The sequence below is a fragment of the Anas platyrhynchos genome, chromosome 3 (genome assembly GCF_047663525.1).
Source record: "Anas platyrhynchos isolate ZD024472 breed Pekin duck chromosome 3, IASCAAS_PekinDuck_T2T, whole genome shotgun sequence".
Taxonomy (NCBI): domain Eukaryota; kingdom Metazoa; phylum Chordata; class Aves; order Anseriformes; family Anatidae; genus Anas; species Anas platyrhynchos.
In genome coordinates this window covers 117,543,379-117,561,895 of record NC_092589.1, presented here as the reverse complement: position 1 = coordinate 117,561,895, position 18,517 = coordinate 117,543,379, and the positions used below count along the sequence as shown (strand labels likewise).

General features: G+C 46.8%; 1 protein-coding gene across 3 annotated transcripts in view; it reads left to right on the top strand.

The window, feature by feature from the left end:
• BLK (BLK proto-oncogene, Src family tyrosine kinase) overlaps window positions 1-18,517 on the top strand; it is a 39,343-nt gene that overhangs the window by 13,384 nt on the left and 7,442 nt on the right. For all 3 annotated transcript variants that reach the window (XM_005030599.6, XM_072036560.1, XM_021279276.4), the window contains exons 2-8: window positions 1,955-2,045; window positions 4,479-4,527; window positions 10,653-10,746; window positions 11,598-11,696; window positions 12,463-12,566; window positions 17,298-17,447; window positions 17,632-17,784. In XM_005030599.6, the coding sequence (XP_005030656.1) occupies window positions 1,956-2,045; window positions 4,479-4,527; window positions 10,653-10,746; window positions 11,598-11,696; window positions 12,463-12,566; window positions 17,298-17,447; window positions 17,632-17,784 (739 nt within the window). In that variant the 5' untranslated portion in view covers window position 1,955. The remainder of the gene's footprint in view (window positions 1-1,954; window positions 2,046-4,478; window positions 4,528-10,652; window positions 10,747-11,597; window positions 11,697-12,462; window positions 12,567-17,297; window positions 17,448-17,631; window positions 17,785-18,517) is intronic.

The following is an 18,517-nucleotide window of genomic DNA, read 5'->3' as shown; positions in this document are numbered from 1 at the left end:
ATCACAGAAGGTCCTGAGTTGAAATGAACCCCCAAGGACCATCGTGTCCAGCTTCTGGCTCCACACAACACCACCCAAAACCAATCCCCGTGTCTGAGAGCATTGTCCCAACACTTCTTGAACTCCATCAGAGCGCCCAACTACCTCTGTGTGCGAAACCCTTCCCTCACACCCAGTCTTGACTTAAAACAATCCTTTGCAGTTCGCTGGGTGAAAAGGGAACTTGAGCTGCCCCAATTTATTATCCTGGTAAATAACACCATTCAGAATCAGAATCAGAAATGCCGGCACAAAGTCATCTTCCAGCGGTTTGCAAAGTGGAAGGGAAGGAAAAGCTCACTTCACATGAGCCCTTGCATGACAACCAGCTCTTCTAAGCAGGGCAAGGTCTGGTTATAACCAGGAGGAGAGGCTGCTGAAGTTATGTATCTCGCTGCAGGAAATGCTGTGGCTGATTCAGTGGGCTAAACCTCCCCTCCAACCGCACCGAGTCCGTGCCCACAGCGATGCTGAGGCCTATGTACAGGTGGATGGGCCATCTGAAAACTCGGGTCTGAGAAAAAATGAGAGAAGGATGGATGCTGAAAAGCTTTTGATTGGAGAAAAGATTGTATATGGAGCTATCCTGAAATATTTTAATAATTCTTTCCATTTTGCTGACTTCAGCCTAGGCAGAAGAGAGGAGGCAGTTTAAAAAAATGACACCTTAAAATATTGGGATGTCTCTGTTAGAAACCTAGATGTTGAAATAAGAAACATGCTCGAAAGTAAAAATAATAATAATAATAAATGCTTTTACTGGATTATTTTTTTCCTACAAATCTGCTTTGCCAGAAGTCTTTTTGAACAAATCTGTTGGATTCTGACTACCATGACATCTGGGGGAATTGACTGTCCACATTATTCCCAGGACCTCCAGTCCTCCAAATTCATTGCAGGCCATGAGGTGTTTTAGAAAGAACAGGAGCCAAATTGTCTTTGATCAGATGAAAGTATTTACTTTTTGGATTTTTTAAAAACATTTAGCCCATATATTTCTATGTCTTTTGTTCAAAGCTGAGGCTGGGGCAGATTTTGATGCTGGATGGTGTAGATACCTTACATACCCATGGCAATAGCTTTTCAGTAATGCTGGCTTCAACTGCTCCCTACATTTTCAGGGGGCTGAGAAGGCTGAGGTTGTTGTGGTTTGGCTATTTTGGCTACCCAGACTCACTATTATGCTTGGATTATTCACCAGACCTGAAATTATATTTTAGGGCTGCAAATTAAACCAGCCTTCAGGAATGAGTGTAGAAACCCTAGCATGGACCAGAGGGTAATCCATGGAAAGGGTTTTATTCATTTTTGTCTAGTGCTCCTTAAGGTGCCAGGGATGCATTTTTTCCAACCTACCTGTATCTGGAAAACATAATCCAGGAGGTACAGGAGGCCCACACTGAGCAACATGGCTATGACTTGGTCTTGGTCTGGGGACTATGTGGCACTCAGCAGGCACTGGTACACCTGAACAGCTCAGCACAGTGATATCCCCCAGGATCTCCAGCATCGCCTTCTGCAGAGCATTCATGGAGCATCACCTGGCTGTGGAGCAAGTCAGTTGGGGTCTGTGTGTTGGAGAGGAGACTCAGCTAGAGAAGTCATTTGTGCCTTTTTTTTTTTTTTTTTTTTTTTTAAGTGGTGATTTACAGTGTCTTATCTGAAACTCATCTGCAAAGTGTGAAGGACCAGGCTTGTGTGGGAACAGAAATTACAGGGTTTACAAGATCTGGGCTAGTAGGAGGTCTCTAGATGGGATGTTATTAGACTCACCCCTCCACTGTCCCATTTTGCTCTACATTTTCATCTTCTCCACTTTGTTCTTCATGAATTAGATGATTGTTTTCTCCCTTGCTGTCTGCATCTTTCCACAAGAACAATTTAATTATAAAATAATTATTGGTCTTTCTTGCAGGATGGGCTTGCTTGGGAGCAAAAACCAGCTGACATCCAATGAGAAATGCACTTCAAAACACAAGAGTAAACCTCCTCCTGCCCCACCCAAGGTAAGTTTGAAGTTTTGTGACCTTTTGGGGGCCTCAAGGATGCCATTTTCTTTCCGGTCATCTGTTAAAGCCACAAATTAGATTTCTGCGTGGGCTTGTGACAATGGTGCTCTGAAAAGCTGTGTGGTGGTTATTATTATTATTTTCTTGGGCTGGTGTGGTGGTTTTACCCAGCTGGGCAGCTGACCTCCACCACAACCGCCCTTTCACTCTACCTCCTCAAAGTGAAAGGGGTAGAAAACATGATGAAAAGGGTTGAGATAAGGATGGGGAGATCACTTAGCAATTATCATGACGGGCAAAACAGACACAGCATAGAGAAATTAATATAATTTATTGTCTATTACTAACAGTCTAGGGCACTGAGAAACGGAAAGCAAACTAAAAACACCTTCCCTCTAAAACTACCTTCTTCTCCCTCCTCCCCCCGAGTGGTGCAGGGGAACGGGGGAACGGGGGCTGAGGTCCATCCCCCAGTCCCAAACTGCCTCAGCACGGGTCCCCCATGGGCGGCAGCACCCCCAGACCCCCTGCTCCTGCGTGGGCTCCTCTCCACGGGCTGCAGCTCCGGCCCGGGGCCTGCTCCTGCGGGGGCTCTCCATGGGCCGCAGCCTCCTCCAGGCCACATCCACCTGCTCCACCGGGGGCTCCTCCACCCATGGGGGGGCTGCAGTGTGGAGATCTGCTCCATGTGGGACCCATGGGCTGCAGGGGGACAGCCTGCTCCACCAGGGGCCTCTCCACAGGCCTTCATCAGCCCTGTGTGCCACTGTGATCCTCCAAGCTGGCCCCATATCTCAGACAGGGCTGCTGCCTTCAGCACTCTGCAAACCGGGCTCGTCTTGCTGATCTGCAAATGGCATGAAGATGGGTCAGATTCACGCTAAGATTCAAAGTTGCAAACCGCAATGGAAACTTTACCATCAGGGCGGGCAACAGGTTCAAAAAGAGGGTCTACAGCTCATCTGTGAGAATCAGAAATGCTGAGCACCTGCTGCTCCCTTTGGATTCACACAGCCTGTGCTTGCATGGACACAGGCTTTTAGGGGATCTCAAATAATAAACTCTGTATATAAACATGGGAAATGAGATAATCTAGATGCTTGTAGCTGTACAGAGGGCATGAAAATATTTTCTCTTTCCCTGTCCTTGTCAGCACTGCAGCCAGCAGCCAGCACAAGAGAAACTCTATCTGCAATGGGCATGTGAAAGCCTGAAAACCATCTCAGGTCTTGAGCTCTGAGAAAGGGAGGGTGAGGGGGGAGGATGTCTATCATTGATTTTGATGACAGATGGTGGGGTTTTTTTACTTCTTTGGTTTCAGTTCTGAGTTCTCCCATCATGATGAAGTTCAGTTTTCATGACAGAAAATGTCACTTTGACCAAGAGGATGTTCTTTTCCTAAATTCCCTTCTTCCCAGTTCACTGGAGGGAAGCTGCTATCAGTGCAAATGCAGGATCATCAATCACCTTCTGACACTCGTTTTTTTGCCACGAGCACTAAGCTCCCACATGTCAGGGAAAGTCCATATTTCTTTCAGTTAAATTAGAAAGGGCAGTGGCTGAGCAGCTCTCCCTCCCTACAGTGCTGCTAAGTGGGAGCCAAAGGGTAAGGCGGACAGGAAGCACTAAATATTTTTTAATTCAGTGTGTGTAGTTCACCCCTTTTGCACACATATAAATATCCCTGGCAGTGGTCTCAGACCCACTTCAGTCATTAGGTACCAGTCATTAGTCATTAGGTACCTGGGACTGATCACAAGAGTCTGAAGATGGGTAGAGGCCAACAGAGCCCACCGGGGCATTTCCATACTTCTAAAGTCCCAGCCTCCAAAGCAAGGTGGTTGCACCCCAGCTGCTGATTAGGAGCGGTCTCTGGCCAAACTAACCCTAAATCATTCCAGGGAGCTGGGCCAAAAAGAAACTAGGGACCAGGTCAACGTTTCAAATGTGGGGTACCTTGCTGTTGATTAATTTTCTAGTTGAATCACTGCCTCTTTTTATGAACGTGTCCCTGAGGAAAGGGTGTTCTGCGAACCATAGGGCAACCATGGCAAAGAACGCCCCAGCTTTTCTGCTTTGAATAATATTGCAACTGTTGTTTCTCACTGGGGCCATTCAGATCTCATCCCCCATTGATCCTAGAGCTGAAATCAGAGTTAGACAGACCAGGCTCAAAATGAGTGGGTAGCAGATTTACGTTTTTATTCAGAGGGGAGCCAAGGTTTATTCAAGCCGACAGTGAAGCCAGCTATGAACACATCACAGCAAAATGTGCTAAAACAATCACGACATACAGGGAGCCAGATGCAGGGCCTGTTGACTGACTGCGGTGGGCTCTGGATCAGACTCCCACTCATCTGTGAAGCTGAGAGCAGGCCTTCCTGCAAACACAGCAAAGCTAACAAACTTCTTTTTCTGTTTCCATCAAAGGGCAGACAATTTATCAACATCCCTCATCTAAACCAAGCCTCTGTACAAGGTAAGATGCTGAGCTCAATTACTGCTTCTTTCGTCTTCCCGTGGGGTTTTGCAAGGTGGTGGTCCCCCAACAGCAAGTCTTGAGAAGAAGCTGTCATGTCACAGGCGTGCGGTTTCTGTATTTTCAGCATCGCCAGGCAGGGAGTTTATCAGTACGTTTCGGAACATTCGGTTAAATCACTAAATATTTGTCGCTGCCAGTTTCCCCTACTCATCAAAGAAATTAAGAGAAATACACTCCTTCGCTGGCTGAGCAAAGCAAGATCTGAGGCATCAGCTGCATGAGATTTCTCTGTCTGCTGCCCCGTCTGCAGCACGGGAACTTGTGGATGCGATATCCAGCCAGCTGAATATTTCAGAGGAAATAGCAGGCATCACAGAGCCTAGGCAGACTACAAAGAGAACAAGAAGAAAGAAAAGTATAAAATAAGGATGCTTGGAGCCCCTGCCTGGAGACTGGTTATTGACTTCAACCACCTCTGCAATTATCTGCAAATCACAGATGGTGTTTGGTAGATGATTGCCTTTTAGCAGGAAGCCCTTTGCTACCTCTGCCTGGCCTCTGACAGCAGTTGTAGCTATTTGTGTCAAAGAAGTTTTGCAGATTAAAGATAGAGAGGATCAGAGAGGGCAAAAAATAGAGGAAGCTTGGAAGAAAGCAGCGGGCAACACGCAAATGTTTCTCGTGTGGGTGAAAGAGAAGGAGAAAGAGAGATGGGGCACGAGGAAAGGAAAAAGTGGGGTGGCAAACAGGTAGGATGGGTGGAAGAACAGACCTGGCCCTCATGGTCTTGTGGACACCTCTGCTTTGGGGTGGCCAGAGGAACTACTGGAATGTCAGAATGTTTTCTTTAAAACTGACGTTTCTTACAGAGATCAGAACAGGAACCCTAAATTTTTTTGTTTTGAGCGAGTTCAGTGTTTTTCAGGCTTACGCCTGCACTGACACAGGCGTTGGGTGAGGCTTAGCTCTTTATCCACGTGAATCTGTGTGCTTCTCTGTGCAAGGACCACTTTTCCAGAAGCCATGCTTTCTTTGGCAAAATCGTTTTCATGGCACGTTGCCAAGTGAGTTTGTTTTCATACCTCCACAACCGAGCAGACATCACCAGTTTTTCTTTTTTCTTTTTTCTTTTTTTTTGTCAATGTTTTCACTTTGGCTGGAAACACAGCAGAAGCTGTCTTTGGAGGCGTCTTTTACTTCTGCTTCATGCCAGAAGGCAGAAGTGGAAAGATGATAAATGCATTAAGTACCACGTTAGCCATTTGCAGATCTCAAAAATATCGTGGTCTGTTGGGTTTGGTTCCAGTTTTGGAGGAATACACACACTGATGGTTTGGGAACTTCTCGTTTTTCTCAGCCAGTGCCTAAGTTTCTAGAAATGATGCTATGTCTGCCTCTGTTCTATGTAGCAGCATGGGCTGATAGGAACCATGCAAGGCATTTGAGATATTCTGGTGGAAGAAGATAATTCAAGTGAATTGATAAAAGAAGCACAAAATCCAGACTATTCAATCATATAAAAAAAAAAAAAAAAAAAAAGCAAAGAGCTGAATTATATCTTATGGGAGCACTTCCAGTTCAAGGCAAAATTACTGATTATGTATGCTTGAGATGTAATACTCAAATTCCTTTCCTCTTTTTTTTTTTTTTTTCTTTTTCCTTTTCCTCTTTTCCCCCTTTCCTTTCTTTTTGCATTTTTTGCACTCCTTTCATTATGTCTATTTTTTTTATTATTTTTTTTTTCTTCTGGTCTTGGCATTAGGCAACTTGTATCACAGTTTGAAGCTTTCACGCTGCTGTCTCAGAAATAATTTATTTAGTTATTGTTAACAAAAGCTTAATTCCTCCTGTCATTACTTGGCTTAATGGAAGGAGCACAAAGACAGGCGAGATGTGCATAAATAACTCTCTGCTCAACCGTGGTGTTGGCAGCATCGCCAATCCACCCTTCACTTGTGAATTATTCCACCGTGCGAGTCTCTCATTCATTTTTCCATGGGTCCCTAAGCACTCACGATGCCTTTAAGCTCAGTGCTGCATCCTTCCTCCACTCTGTGAAAGATCAGCCCCTACATGAAGGCATTTCTTCTGATTGAGGAACTGCAACCTCCTCGCTTGCTTTGACTAACTATGGTGTGAACAGGTCAGATTTTCAGAGGGTGGGAGCCAAACGTGCTCTGGAAATGGTGTCTTTTCATGCACCTCGAGATTAGCATCAAAGCTCTAAGTCGTTTTTATTGTTGTTCCCTGAATGTGGATTTGAGTTTGAAAGGGATGCTGTCGGGAACGTGGTTGTGCATTTAGCTGGAACAAGGAAGAGATGCTTCTGCTGAAAAGGCTGACTTTTCAATGAGAAATGAGAATTTTTTATATAAAAATAGGCATTGCAAATCGAAAGCAAGGGAGGGAAGGAAGATGAGCATGAATTACCTCAAATGTTCACATTTCCTGATAAAAAAAAAGTTCTGAGTTTCAATCATAAGATATGATCTTATGTGGAAAACAGAAATTATCTGAAAAAAAAATAATAATTCACTGTGTCAAAACACAAGGCACATGGATGCACAAGGCAGGAACACATCTGGCAGAAATCACTCTTCCATTTCAAGCCTGGATGTCTCAGGGGGCATTGCCATCAGACCTGGACCTGCTGGGCAATGCAATATCCCCATCCCACAGTCTTCTGCATCCTCACCAGCACAACTTAATGGCATTGCCCTCAGTGTGCCACCAGCAGCTGCGTGTTTAGAAGTCTCGCTTTCCTGGCACATGTTTCCCTTGGTGAACCAGCCCTTCCCTTGCTGAAACGGGAAGCTGGGCCCGTTGCTGGCAGCTTTAACTCACGGCTGAGTGCAGCCAGTGGGACAACACATGTCCTGCGGGTCGTCTTTTACCGTACAACCACCCTAGCACGGCTCTAAACCAATTCGTGGCCCTCGGAGGGATGCTGGCACAACCTTCGCATGGCTCCATCACCGTGGGATGATCACAAAGTCTTTCCATTCATGATGGGACAGCAGTGGGAAGCCTGCTAGAACCCTTTCCATTAAGCCATCAAACTGGCACTCAGCCTACGCAAACTGAGCTGGTATCTCGCTTTCCTGACAGCAGCTCTGAGCCAAGATGTGTTTTGGCTCGCCATCAAAGTCCCCGGGCTGCTAGCTCTATCTCCAAAGCACTCGCGCCCAGCAGCCCGCTGCCGCGCGGAGCCGCTCATGACCTAACCTGACCAAATGGGCCAAAAAAGTATTATCGAGGCTGTTTCTCGGCAGGGTGACAGGCTGAGGGAGGGAGGGAGAGAGCCTCTTTCATCATGAGACGGCAAGTCCTGCTGGCTGAAGCAGAGGGAGCACTTTTCTTCTGGCTCACTTGAGCGTGCAGTGTTTCTCAAATGAATGTTGAGAGGGGGATAAGAAGGAGTCATATTTTTTCGGCATAGAAAATCTTTTTGTCCTTGCAAATTTTACTCTTTTTATTCCATTTCTTCTTCTTTTTTTTTTTAAAAAAAATTTTTTTTGGTTCATTTTGGTTCTGTTTAATAATATTTATGGCAGTTGTTTCAAGACCCAAATTTATTTCCTTTTCCTTTTCCTTTTCCTTTTCCTTTTCCTTTTCCTTTTCCTTTTCCTTTTCCTTTTCCTTTTCCTTTTCCTTTTCCTTTTCCTTTTCCTTTTCCTTTTCCTTTTCCTTTTCCTTTTCCTTTTCCTTTTCCTTTCCCTTTCCCTTTCCCTTTCCCTTTCCCTTTCCCTTTCTCTATTTCTTTTCCTTTTTCTTTCTCTATTTCTTTCTCTATTTCTTTATCTTTCTCTGTTTCTTTTTTCTTTTTCTTTCTCTATTTCTTTCTCTCTCTGTTTCTTTTTCTTTCTCTCTTTATCTTTCCGTGGTTTTTTTTTCTCTGTTTCTTTTTCTTTCTCTATTTCTTTTTTTGAGCACACAGCCACTCAATGCTTGACCTTGTCCACAAATTTGCTTCTATTTTTTAAAGCAAAAGTGAAGCTGCTGCTTTTTTTTTTCACTTTCAAGAGGAGCTGGACAGTGTGCGTGCACAAGCACGCTGGCTGGGGACACCTAGCAGCAGGCAGATGCCCAGAAACCTCTCGTGTCGGAGAAGCTGTGGTATAACACCCGCCTTGTCAAGGAGGCAGTGAGAGATGGAGGCACTGCTCATGCCTTGAGATCCCTCAAGGGGAAGCCCCCATCCGTGCAAGCTATTTTAAGACTTCAAAGCATCCTCCCTTGTGGCCGACCAGCCTTTTCCCCACACGTAGCAGAGAGTGAGGCTCTGCTGAAACTTCTCTTGCATCCCCAGTTCCTCCTTGCAAGCCTGACAGGAGCTGCTTGTGGCTTTGGCTTACAGAGCCCTGTTCCCTTTCTCCTCTCCCCTCCAATGCTGACCCTTTCTCATCCCTCCTCGCCAATAAATCGCCAGCAGAGCAGCAGCCAGTCTGCACGGACACAGAACCCAAGTTGCCCCAGAGACACGTTATCTTGAGATGACAAAGGGCCAGTCTGGCTCTCTTGCTGGTGGCATTATTTGAAAAGGTCACACAGAGACTGTGGCTTGACAGTCTGTTTTGAAAAATGCTATATATAGACCCTCCATGGCTCTTGGTGCATTAATTAGCCTGCATACAAGCTAAAGGCTTTCTACAAATCTCCTTTTTTTCTTTTTCTTTTTTTCTTTTTCTTTTTCTTTTTCTTTTTCTTTTTCTTTTTCTTTTTCTTTTTCTTTTTCTTTTTCTTTTTCTTTTTCTTTTTCTTTTTCTTTTTCTTTTTCCTTTTTCTTTTTCCTTTCTCTTTTTCCTTTTTCTTTTTCCTTTTTCTCTTTTCCTTTCCTTTCCTTTCCTTTCCTTTCCTTTCCTTTCCTTTCCTTTCCTTTCCTTTCCTTTCCTTTCCTTTCCTTTCCTTTCCTTTCCTTTCCTTTCCTTTCCTTTCCTTTCCTTTCCTTTCCTTTCCTTTCCTTTCCTTTCCTTTCCTTTCCTTTCCTTTCCTTTCTCCTTTTTTTTTTTTTTTTTTTTTTTTTTCTGCTGTGTGTTGGTTCAGTGCTTGTGTTTGCGTGCCAATCCTCTTCACAGGCTTTGATCTGCCCCAAAATATCTGCTCGTTTTGCTTCAGTGGCTGCAAGCACACCGAGCACACGTGGATGGTTGCACAACCTCTCCGCGAGCAGCACTGGCACAACCCAGGCATGCAAACGTAGCAATTCAGCTCCCCAAGCCTCCAGCCACAGAGATCTGCCCTTCACATGTGTACCCAGTGGCTGCTTTTGCCATGCACAGCATGGTTTGTGTGTAACACAGTGCATACATTTGTTTTGCTGTGCCAAATTTTAGGCTGGGCAGACATGGATGGAGTCAAAGTAAGGGCTTAGGGTAGGGGATGGGGACTTAAATCTGCTCACAGCCTCGGTCCAGGTGGGTTGCAGGAGAAATGGGAGACACAGAGCATCAGGTCTGAGGTCTGGAGGGAGGAAATCAAAAACGCATTTGTGTCGGGGAAGGAGATCCTGCATCCTGCTCCCCTGGGAATCACAGCCAAGCCAAAAAGCAGCTGGGTGCTGGAGTCGAAAACAGCAGCACAGCTTCCATGTGGTGTCACATCTGCAGGGAACAGCACGTGAAAGGGATGGCAAGATACAGGCTGAGCCCAGAGCATCTGGAGGCAGAGCTAGGCCCTAGCAGTGGGCTCCTCTAACAAGAACTGAGATGTCTCCGTACCTCCTTCAGTCAAGAAAACCTCCTCTTGTTGAGCCAGCTCCCAGAGCCACCCTGGGAAGCGTTGCCACAGCAGTTTTCATTTCCCGTCCTGTAAAACCGAGGCCAAGCACCGATGGATGATTTATGACCCTTCTTATTCCACACAAACATTTTCTCATTGTTGACACTTGGGGTTTTGTGGATATAGGGATCTGGAGTGCTTTAAAAATACACACACAGGAAACACTTCGGTGAATCAGTGCTAGTCCCCGAGCAGGAGCTGTGGTTGGCAGGAAAGCTGGGTTGGCAGAAAGCTTGGCTTCTGGGGGACAGGGGGGGTGAAATGCCCCACAATACACCTGAGTGTGCATTATCCCTCAGAAACAAGCTGGATTCAATGTGCTGCTTCTTTTTTTTTCTCTTTAGAAAACGTCATTGTGATTGCGCTGTACGACTTTGCTGCCTCAAGTGACCGGGACCTGGAGCTGGTCAAGGGGGAGAAACTCCAAGTCCTCTCCAAGTAAGGGAGCTGCTAGAAGAAAGGGGTTCAAGGAACGTGGTTAGGCTGGGAAAGAGGGGGAAATTTGGGGTCAGACACAAATTTGGGGATGGGGAAGGTGACACTTCCCGCTTCCCTTGGGTCACAGATAATTTGGGGTCAGGTAGTGTCCACACCTGGCTGATGCTTCCTCATTGCCAGTGTGCATGGGTGCAGAAGTAGCATAAGCAACAGCTTAACTTAGCCTGTTTCATATTTTGTGCTGATCGTGCTTTTGCAAAGGATGTGGGTTGGGCGTATTCTGAGGAAAGGACAGAATCGAGCCAGAGAGGTGAATGGTTTCATTTCATCTTGTAAAACTCACGAGACAAGAGGCTGACAGTCCATCTGCCCAGTCCAGAACTGGGCAGGGGTGAGCTTTGGTCCCACTTGGCCTTGAAGGGCTGCTCCATCCTTGGCTGCCCTGTGGGGTGTCCTCCAGAGGTGACACGGTGTCTGGCAGATAATGGAAGGAGCAGAATTGTGGAGCCTCCATACCCTGAAGCAAGAGGCAAAATAAACCCACAAAGACACAGATTTCCCTCCTCTCATGGGGTGCTCAGCAGAGGTTTGTGGCTGTGCTTCCTCTGCATCAATACAAAGAGGCTGTCACCTCCATAAATCCCTGAAAGACCAAATGTTGTCTTTCTCACCAACCTTCTGCCGAGCGGTGGTCCTAGGAGATTGAGAGGGACCTGTAGAGTAAAATTAACATTTTACCTAATTAGCACTGTCCTCCTTGCAGTGCCTGAAACCCCAGAAACTATGTTGACCTTGCACCCTTAGCTTGTTGAGAAACCTCCTCTAGATACTCATATTTTATTTCTTTTTAGTGAGGGGGAGTGGTGGCTGGCAAAATCCCTCAGCACCGGGAAGAAAGGCTACATCCCCAGCAACTTCGTCGCACAAGTGGACAGCTTGGAAGAAGAAAAGTAAGTGCATAAGCTTATGAGGGGTGAACACTGATGCAGAGCTTTCCTTTCTGAAATACCATCCGGGCACCGGTTGTTGTGTTAGCCGAGGTGCAGGCCTCGTATCTGGCACCCTGCAAAGAAAGATCTGAGTCCCAAGGTTTTTATGCTTATTATACAAGCAGAAGAAGGATTTTATCCCATGGTTTATCCTCCTTGATGGCATTCAGTTATAAAGGAGCAGACCTGCTGACTTCTCTTGGGATCCCTCTTTCCAATCTCCTTTTGGAGGAACCCAACCATCACTGAATTCAGCAAGTATTTCACAGCAAGCAGGAACTTGGTCGAGACATAAATGTTCTTTGTATCCAAAGTTTTTTTTTTTAGTGGCTGTGGGCACACAATGCTCAGACTCCAGCCCATGTGTCTGCTCCAAATATAATGTTCTTGGGCTTCCTCATTTACCAGGTGAGCTGTGGGTCCCAGAGTGCCTCAGGGACCATGCTCTGTCTGGGCTTGCATCACTCATATGGGGAACTGAGCAAACTCTGCTCTCTTCCCTGCCTGAATTGATAAGCCCAAAGTGATAGAAATCTGGTGTTAATCTATCAAAAACAGCTTGTTACTACCACTTTCCAGCAGATAAAAAACTGTTTGCTGATAAAAATAACCCTCAGTTTCAGAGTGTGATGGTAAAAAAAAAAAAAAAAAAAAAAAAAAAAAAAAAAAAACCTGGAATGATATTTTTTTCCTGTTCAACCACAATTTTCCCTTCCCTGTCTCCCAGGTGGTATTTTAAAACTCTGAGCAGAAAAGATGCTGAACGGCTGCTGTTGTCTTCTGGTAACAAAGTTGGCTCGTTCCTTGTCAGAGAGAGTGAGACCAGCAAAGGTGAGTGAGATCTGCAGAGCAAGTGGAGCTCCTGGGCATTGCCATGGCTGGGAGAAGTTTTCAGACCTGAGCTGCAGGGTTCAGCTGTGCCAGTGTTTGTGTGCAGCTTCCTGGACCCAGCTGGGCAAAATCACGCTTGCCAGGCTCAGCAGGGCTGTAGAAGTGAGGTGGGAACTCTGACAGCAAAGATTTTCTCATGATGCAGCCTGTACATGTAGTTCAGGCTGTGGTGAGGGTGGCTCCTGTCACCGCAGCTCGTGGCAGAGATACAGGAACACAGATGAGCAGCAAATAGTTTCCAAAACAATGTGTAGGGGGTTTCTTTTCCCTTTTTCCCCGAGGAAATGTTGCTTTTTTTGGTAAATGGTGATTCTTCTGCACACCCTTGGGGAAGCATTTCTGCTATTTGCAGCAGCAAGTGGAATTTTGGAGAGGTTTTTGAGAGAAACATTTTCCAGAAGAAAGACTTTTTTTTTTTTTTCCTGATAGCCTGAAGCACAGGGAATCAATGCACACCACGGCTAATTGTTTGGAGGGAGACTGGCTGGAGCAGGAGAGGTGGACATCATCCACTTTCCTTCCCTGTGGACATGGCTGGCTTTTGAGGACATGACCCAGTGAGGATGGAAAAGGCAGAGCATTGTGGCAACCTCTCTTAGGCAGTGGATATAGTTATTAACTAATGCTTAACCGTGTAATTGCAACTTCGTTCTGCGCTGTAAATTTGTAGACGCTGGAAGCTGGTTTAGGTGCTGCCGTGGGGATTTCACATTGCTTCTTCCCTTCTTTGCTCTCCTTGCATCCTCTGGGCCAGCAGGCGTGCTTTGAGCATGGAGGAAATGATGCTCGTGATGGTCCCGTGGTTGTGCTCTGAAAAGGCTCCTTTTGGAGTTCAGCATAGCTCTTTAGTCTCGCTGTGCTTTGGTTTCTCCCCTGTGAAATGTTACACGTGGCTGGGATCGGACTTTCCCCTGCATTTTCTCAGGACAATTGTTTGGTGTTTCTGCTTGCCATGATCTGCAAACGCAGGATGAAATCGTGCCCCGAAAACTCTCTGGGGTGTGAGTGGGTCCAAGCTGCATGGAGTTTGGACAGTGCTGGTGGAGTCCTGAGGCTCAAGGAGAAATAACCAGGCTAGACTGGTCTTTAACGTCCCGTTTCTGCTGGCAAGAAGCAAACTTGGCTGGAGGTGTGTGATATCTGTGTTAGCAGATGTAGCGTATTTCAGCCCCGTGAAATCCCCTCTTCATCCCAAATCGCAAGAGGTCAGCTTCTGCTCTGAAATGTTTCACATGTGCCTTTTTTCGATAGTCTGTCTCAAAATATGTCTGTTATTCCTTCAAACACCCCGTCCTTCTCTGAATTGCCCTATGCATCCAGCTTCTAACAAAATCCTGCCATGCCTTAGGCTGCTTGAAAGGCCACGGTGACACCACTTGATCAGTCTCAACCACAGTTTCCTCCTCTGTGAGGAGAAGGGAAAAAGAAGAAGCCCCACATCTCCAAATGTGCTCTGATGCTCAGTTCACTGAAGTAAAGCTCCCCGTGACCCACCATGAAATGTCCAGAGCAATGATGTGGAATTAACCCTGCCTTTCAAACCCCGCAGGTTCTTCCTTCTTTTCCTCAATCATTTTCATTCCCTTTACACAACGTGAGCAACATTTGACCTCCAGAGCCGAGCACTGGGTCAAGCTAAGGATAATAATACACATTATGGACTCAGCCTCAGAGGGATGAATTCTGCACCCTGTCTTAGAGCAGTACCTACTCACATCCCATCCTAACAGTGCCACTGGCTCATTTTGCTTATAGATAAACATACAGAAATTCTGCAAGCCCGGGGGCTTCTCTTTCAGTCAACATTTTGCATCCCAGGATGACAGCTCCTTGTCAAGTGTGGGAAGCAGATCAGCGGTGAAATCTTCAGTGCATAGTTAGCTTTGCTGAAGCTGCTGGAAATAAACAAACCTTCCCCTGAAGGGGATCGTGATCGCTCTGAGAGCCGTGGGAAGGCAGGCACACAGCTGTGCCGAGGCTCGCAGCAAGGCTGCTGCATCTGCTCCCGGCAGGAGGGGACTCGATGAATTCATCTGTGGCACCCAGCTGATCTCCTGGGCTTCCCTGGGGAAGGGCTCAGAGCCCTAGGAGACCTGTAGGAACTGGAGATGTCACACATGGCACGTGGAAGTGGGACCCAGACACCAGAACACTGATCTGTGTGCCACCCCAGGTTTGGACAAAGAATATCCTCGTGGCTAAGGAGCAGGAACTCCTTTTGGCCATCCTCATTGCCACCAGTGGAGATTAGGATCCTGCCATCCACCCGGCTCCATGTAACTCTTAAAATTTGCTGCTGTCATTGAGAGAAAAGAGAAATTATGCTTTTCAGCCCCTGTGCTTTGCCTTTACGCTTCTGCTCCCAGGAGAACAGTCACCAACCAGGGTGAATGACAGGGAAAGCTCCATGGCACCCGTTCCAGCAAAGCAAACTCTGGCTTGGGGTGAAATGCAGTCATTAGCTTTAATGGCAGGATAAGGATTAACGCTGGTAGCAGGATTGGCCTGGAGGATGCCTGGAGGATGCCCCTGTCACTTCTGCATGCTGCACATCGCTGCTCTGAAAGATGCAGGAGGGTTTAAAGGGTCAGTGGGGTCTGGGGAGCAGGTCCTGCAGGAGAGCAGAACATTTTGGGTGCAATCTCAGCACCAAACAGACTCCTCTGCTGACTGTCAGCCCCCGGGGCGCCTGTCTGCACATGTGTTTGTCATTAAATCCTGAGCTCCCTTCTGCAGCGCTCTGTCAGCAGTGCAGCTGGGTTCACACCACGCCTGGCTCCGTCCTCCAGCAGCTCTTGCCTTGCCAAAAACCCACAGGCACCCCGAGCCACGTCGGTGCGTGCAATGTGCTCATTTGGGTTCTGCAATGTGCTCATCTGGATTCATGCCCTACAAGCAGCACTTTGAGGAGCTAGAGCTTGTATATTACTTCAGTCACTTTGAAATTAAAAGAACATCATCATCAACAACAATAATAATAGAAATAATAATAGAAATATGAGAAATATGAGAAATAATAATAATAACACATGTAGTTAATCCACTCTAGCAGGACTTGTGTTGAGCATTGTGGACGCAAGCCCTACAGAAGCGTGGACACCTCTTTGCATCCAACAGGATCCAAAGATCTCTCCCTTAGCTATGTCATTGTAACCTTTGGTCAATGAGACACAGACTGTCAAAATGAGCCATTTTGCCCTTCCCTGGAGTTTTTTGTCACTTCATTGAGGACACTGCAGGACCCCATCATGCCAATGCTGTGTGCTTCCAGACTCAGGCTTCCCTTGCTCTGCATTTAAACCAGCAGGTCTTCCATGAAGATCGTGCGACCACATTTCATGGTTTGGTTGGTCTCTGCAGAAAAGGATTCACCCCAAAACAACTGCTAGCACTTGGAAAACTTGAAGCCTCTCCCAAATCCTGCTTGCCAAGATCCATAATCAACTGCAATACACCAAACGTCCACAGAGATGATTTTCTATTGTTACTTTTTTTTTTTTTCAAATTATCAGTACAAGGAATGTTTTCCAGACACACTGCAGGAAACTGCAGTGAGAACTGGCCCGGTAATGGAGAAACACCAGTCAGCGAGCATTACGTGTTAGTAAACTTTCCCCTCGCACGGAGGATTAGGGTTTCGGAGTCGCTGTGGAATGCCCCACTTCTGCTTATGATCCTGCATGACAGATATGTACTTTTTAACATATATAGCTTTGCCTTTTCAAACATTAAAAAAGGCAGCCTATCAACCCGGGTGACGTATTGGACTTTTAACAGCCCAGCAGGCTTATAACAACTTACTCCGGAAATATGATCCAGACAAAGGAAAAAAAAAAATAAAACAACATTGCTAACATCTACTGAAATTTACCCTGACAGAGGCTTTAAGTTCCTGCACTGTAGCGACATACTGTGCTTTTCTTTTTGGCACCAGCTAAAATAGAAAATAATAAAAAACCCATGGTTTGGATTATAAACCATTATAAGGAAAAAATAGCAGATCAGAGTGGGAGATGGCTGAGCAGCTCCCCTGAGGTCAAAAAGCACCTGCAACGAGATGTGAAGCTAGCTGTGGGTTAGCCACAGACACAAGCTTATGGCCAAACAATTCGGCTGAACCACACGATGCTGATGTGCCTACCAGCTGAACCCTTTGGCATGGGGGCTATAGGAGAAAATAGGGACACAGGGACCTTGGGTAACACTGAGAAGGGACCTTCTTGTCAGTCTTGGCCTTCTGTCTCCCATGAACTGAAATTCTGGATGTGCTACAGACCAGTGGGTCTGCAATCCTGTGTTTGTCCAGGTGAGAAAAGCTCAGATGGGAGACGTGGAGCTGTGGCAAGACCACGATGACCTAAGGAGACTCTGATTGCTCTGGCTGGAGATGTTTTTGAATAGAAGTGGTTTCCTTGGGGCTGTCGGCCACTGCATGAACAGGTCTTACTCAACCAAGCCTCAACAAGCCCGGTGAAGCTCTGGTGAACCTTTGTCCTCTCCACATGCCTTGGTGAGAGAGAAGTTAGCAGTTTCGCAGCCTGATGAGAGCTGCCTTGAGGAGGCACCAGCAAGGGCTGGGGGAAGTGTCTACAGCTCAGAAAAGAGGAGATAGCTGGTCCTGGAGTCAGGTGCTGCTTGGCTTCATAGTTCCCTCTTCTTCTCGCTCTCCAGGTGCCTATTCCTTATCTGTGAGAGACAGCGACTCTGCCCACGGGGACATCATCAAACACTACAGGATCCGCTCCTTGGATGGCGGGGGTTATTACATCTCCCCCAGGACAACATTTGCCAGCCTGCCAGAGCTAATCCATCATTACAGCCGTGAGTTTTTTCTTTCCCTAATGGGCTCGGGGTCTGTTTCAACCCCCGTGGCTGAAGCATGGTGTGGTTGTGGAGGTGTCCCATGAGCTGACTTCTTCCTGTCGCAGCGAAACAAGTTAATTTTGGGCTGAAAGTTTTGTGTCGAACTGCCCATTGACCTCTCCTGTGTTTTCTCCTCCCACAGAGAAGGTAGACGGCCTGTGCCAGAGGCTCACAGCTCCCTGCATATCCCTGGTTCCCCAGAGGCCCTGGGCACAGGACGAGTGGGAGATCCCGCGGGAGTCTCTGAAACTTGTGAAGAAGCTCGGCAGCGGGCAGTTTGGGGAAGTGTGGATGGGTAAGTACAGTGCCCCCTGTTCCAGGAAGGAAATACGTAAACAGAGGAGACAGAAAACCCTCGTTCTGGAAGACAGGACTGGTTTGGGCATAGGGATCCTAAAGCATGAACACATGCTTTATGGGTACACTTGTAGCACCAGACAGTTTTTTTGCATGGTTCTGTGGTCCAGCATGGATTTCATAGGCTAGATGTGTGCAAGGAGTCTCCAGGTAACTCTGTACTCACTTCCCAGGACATGCTCTCATTCTCTGTGGAAACCCCAGACAGCAATCTGGGATCATAATTTACCCGGGTGACGCTGCCCTACTTTCTCTGCTTCTCTCTTCTACTTTCTAACCCAGACCCAAATTCCTCACATGTCCCTGCCCATTGCTAACCAGTGGGAGAGGAAGTGCGGCGAGCTCAGCTTCCTCTGCTGTCCCTTTTGGGGTTGCCTGTTGCCTTGGCGCTTGAGATTGCGGCCATCACCAGGCTGAGCTGACCTCCTGGCTGCGTAGTCCTGATTTTTCTGAGTATTTGGATTATTTGAAAACCTAACCAGTGGATGTCCCTGGGGATTTCACCCAGAAAGGGCCCTGGGAGGGCTGTGAGAGGATGGGGTCAACTCATGAGCCTCCTTTACCTAGAGCAGGGATGACCCTTGACAAAACCACATTGATTTATGAACATGTATGCCTCTCCTTTCCCCTCTTACGCTTTCTGGTTGCTCAGATCTCACTGTGCTGAGGTT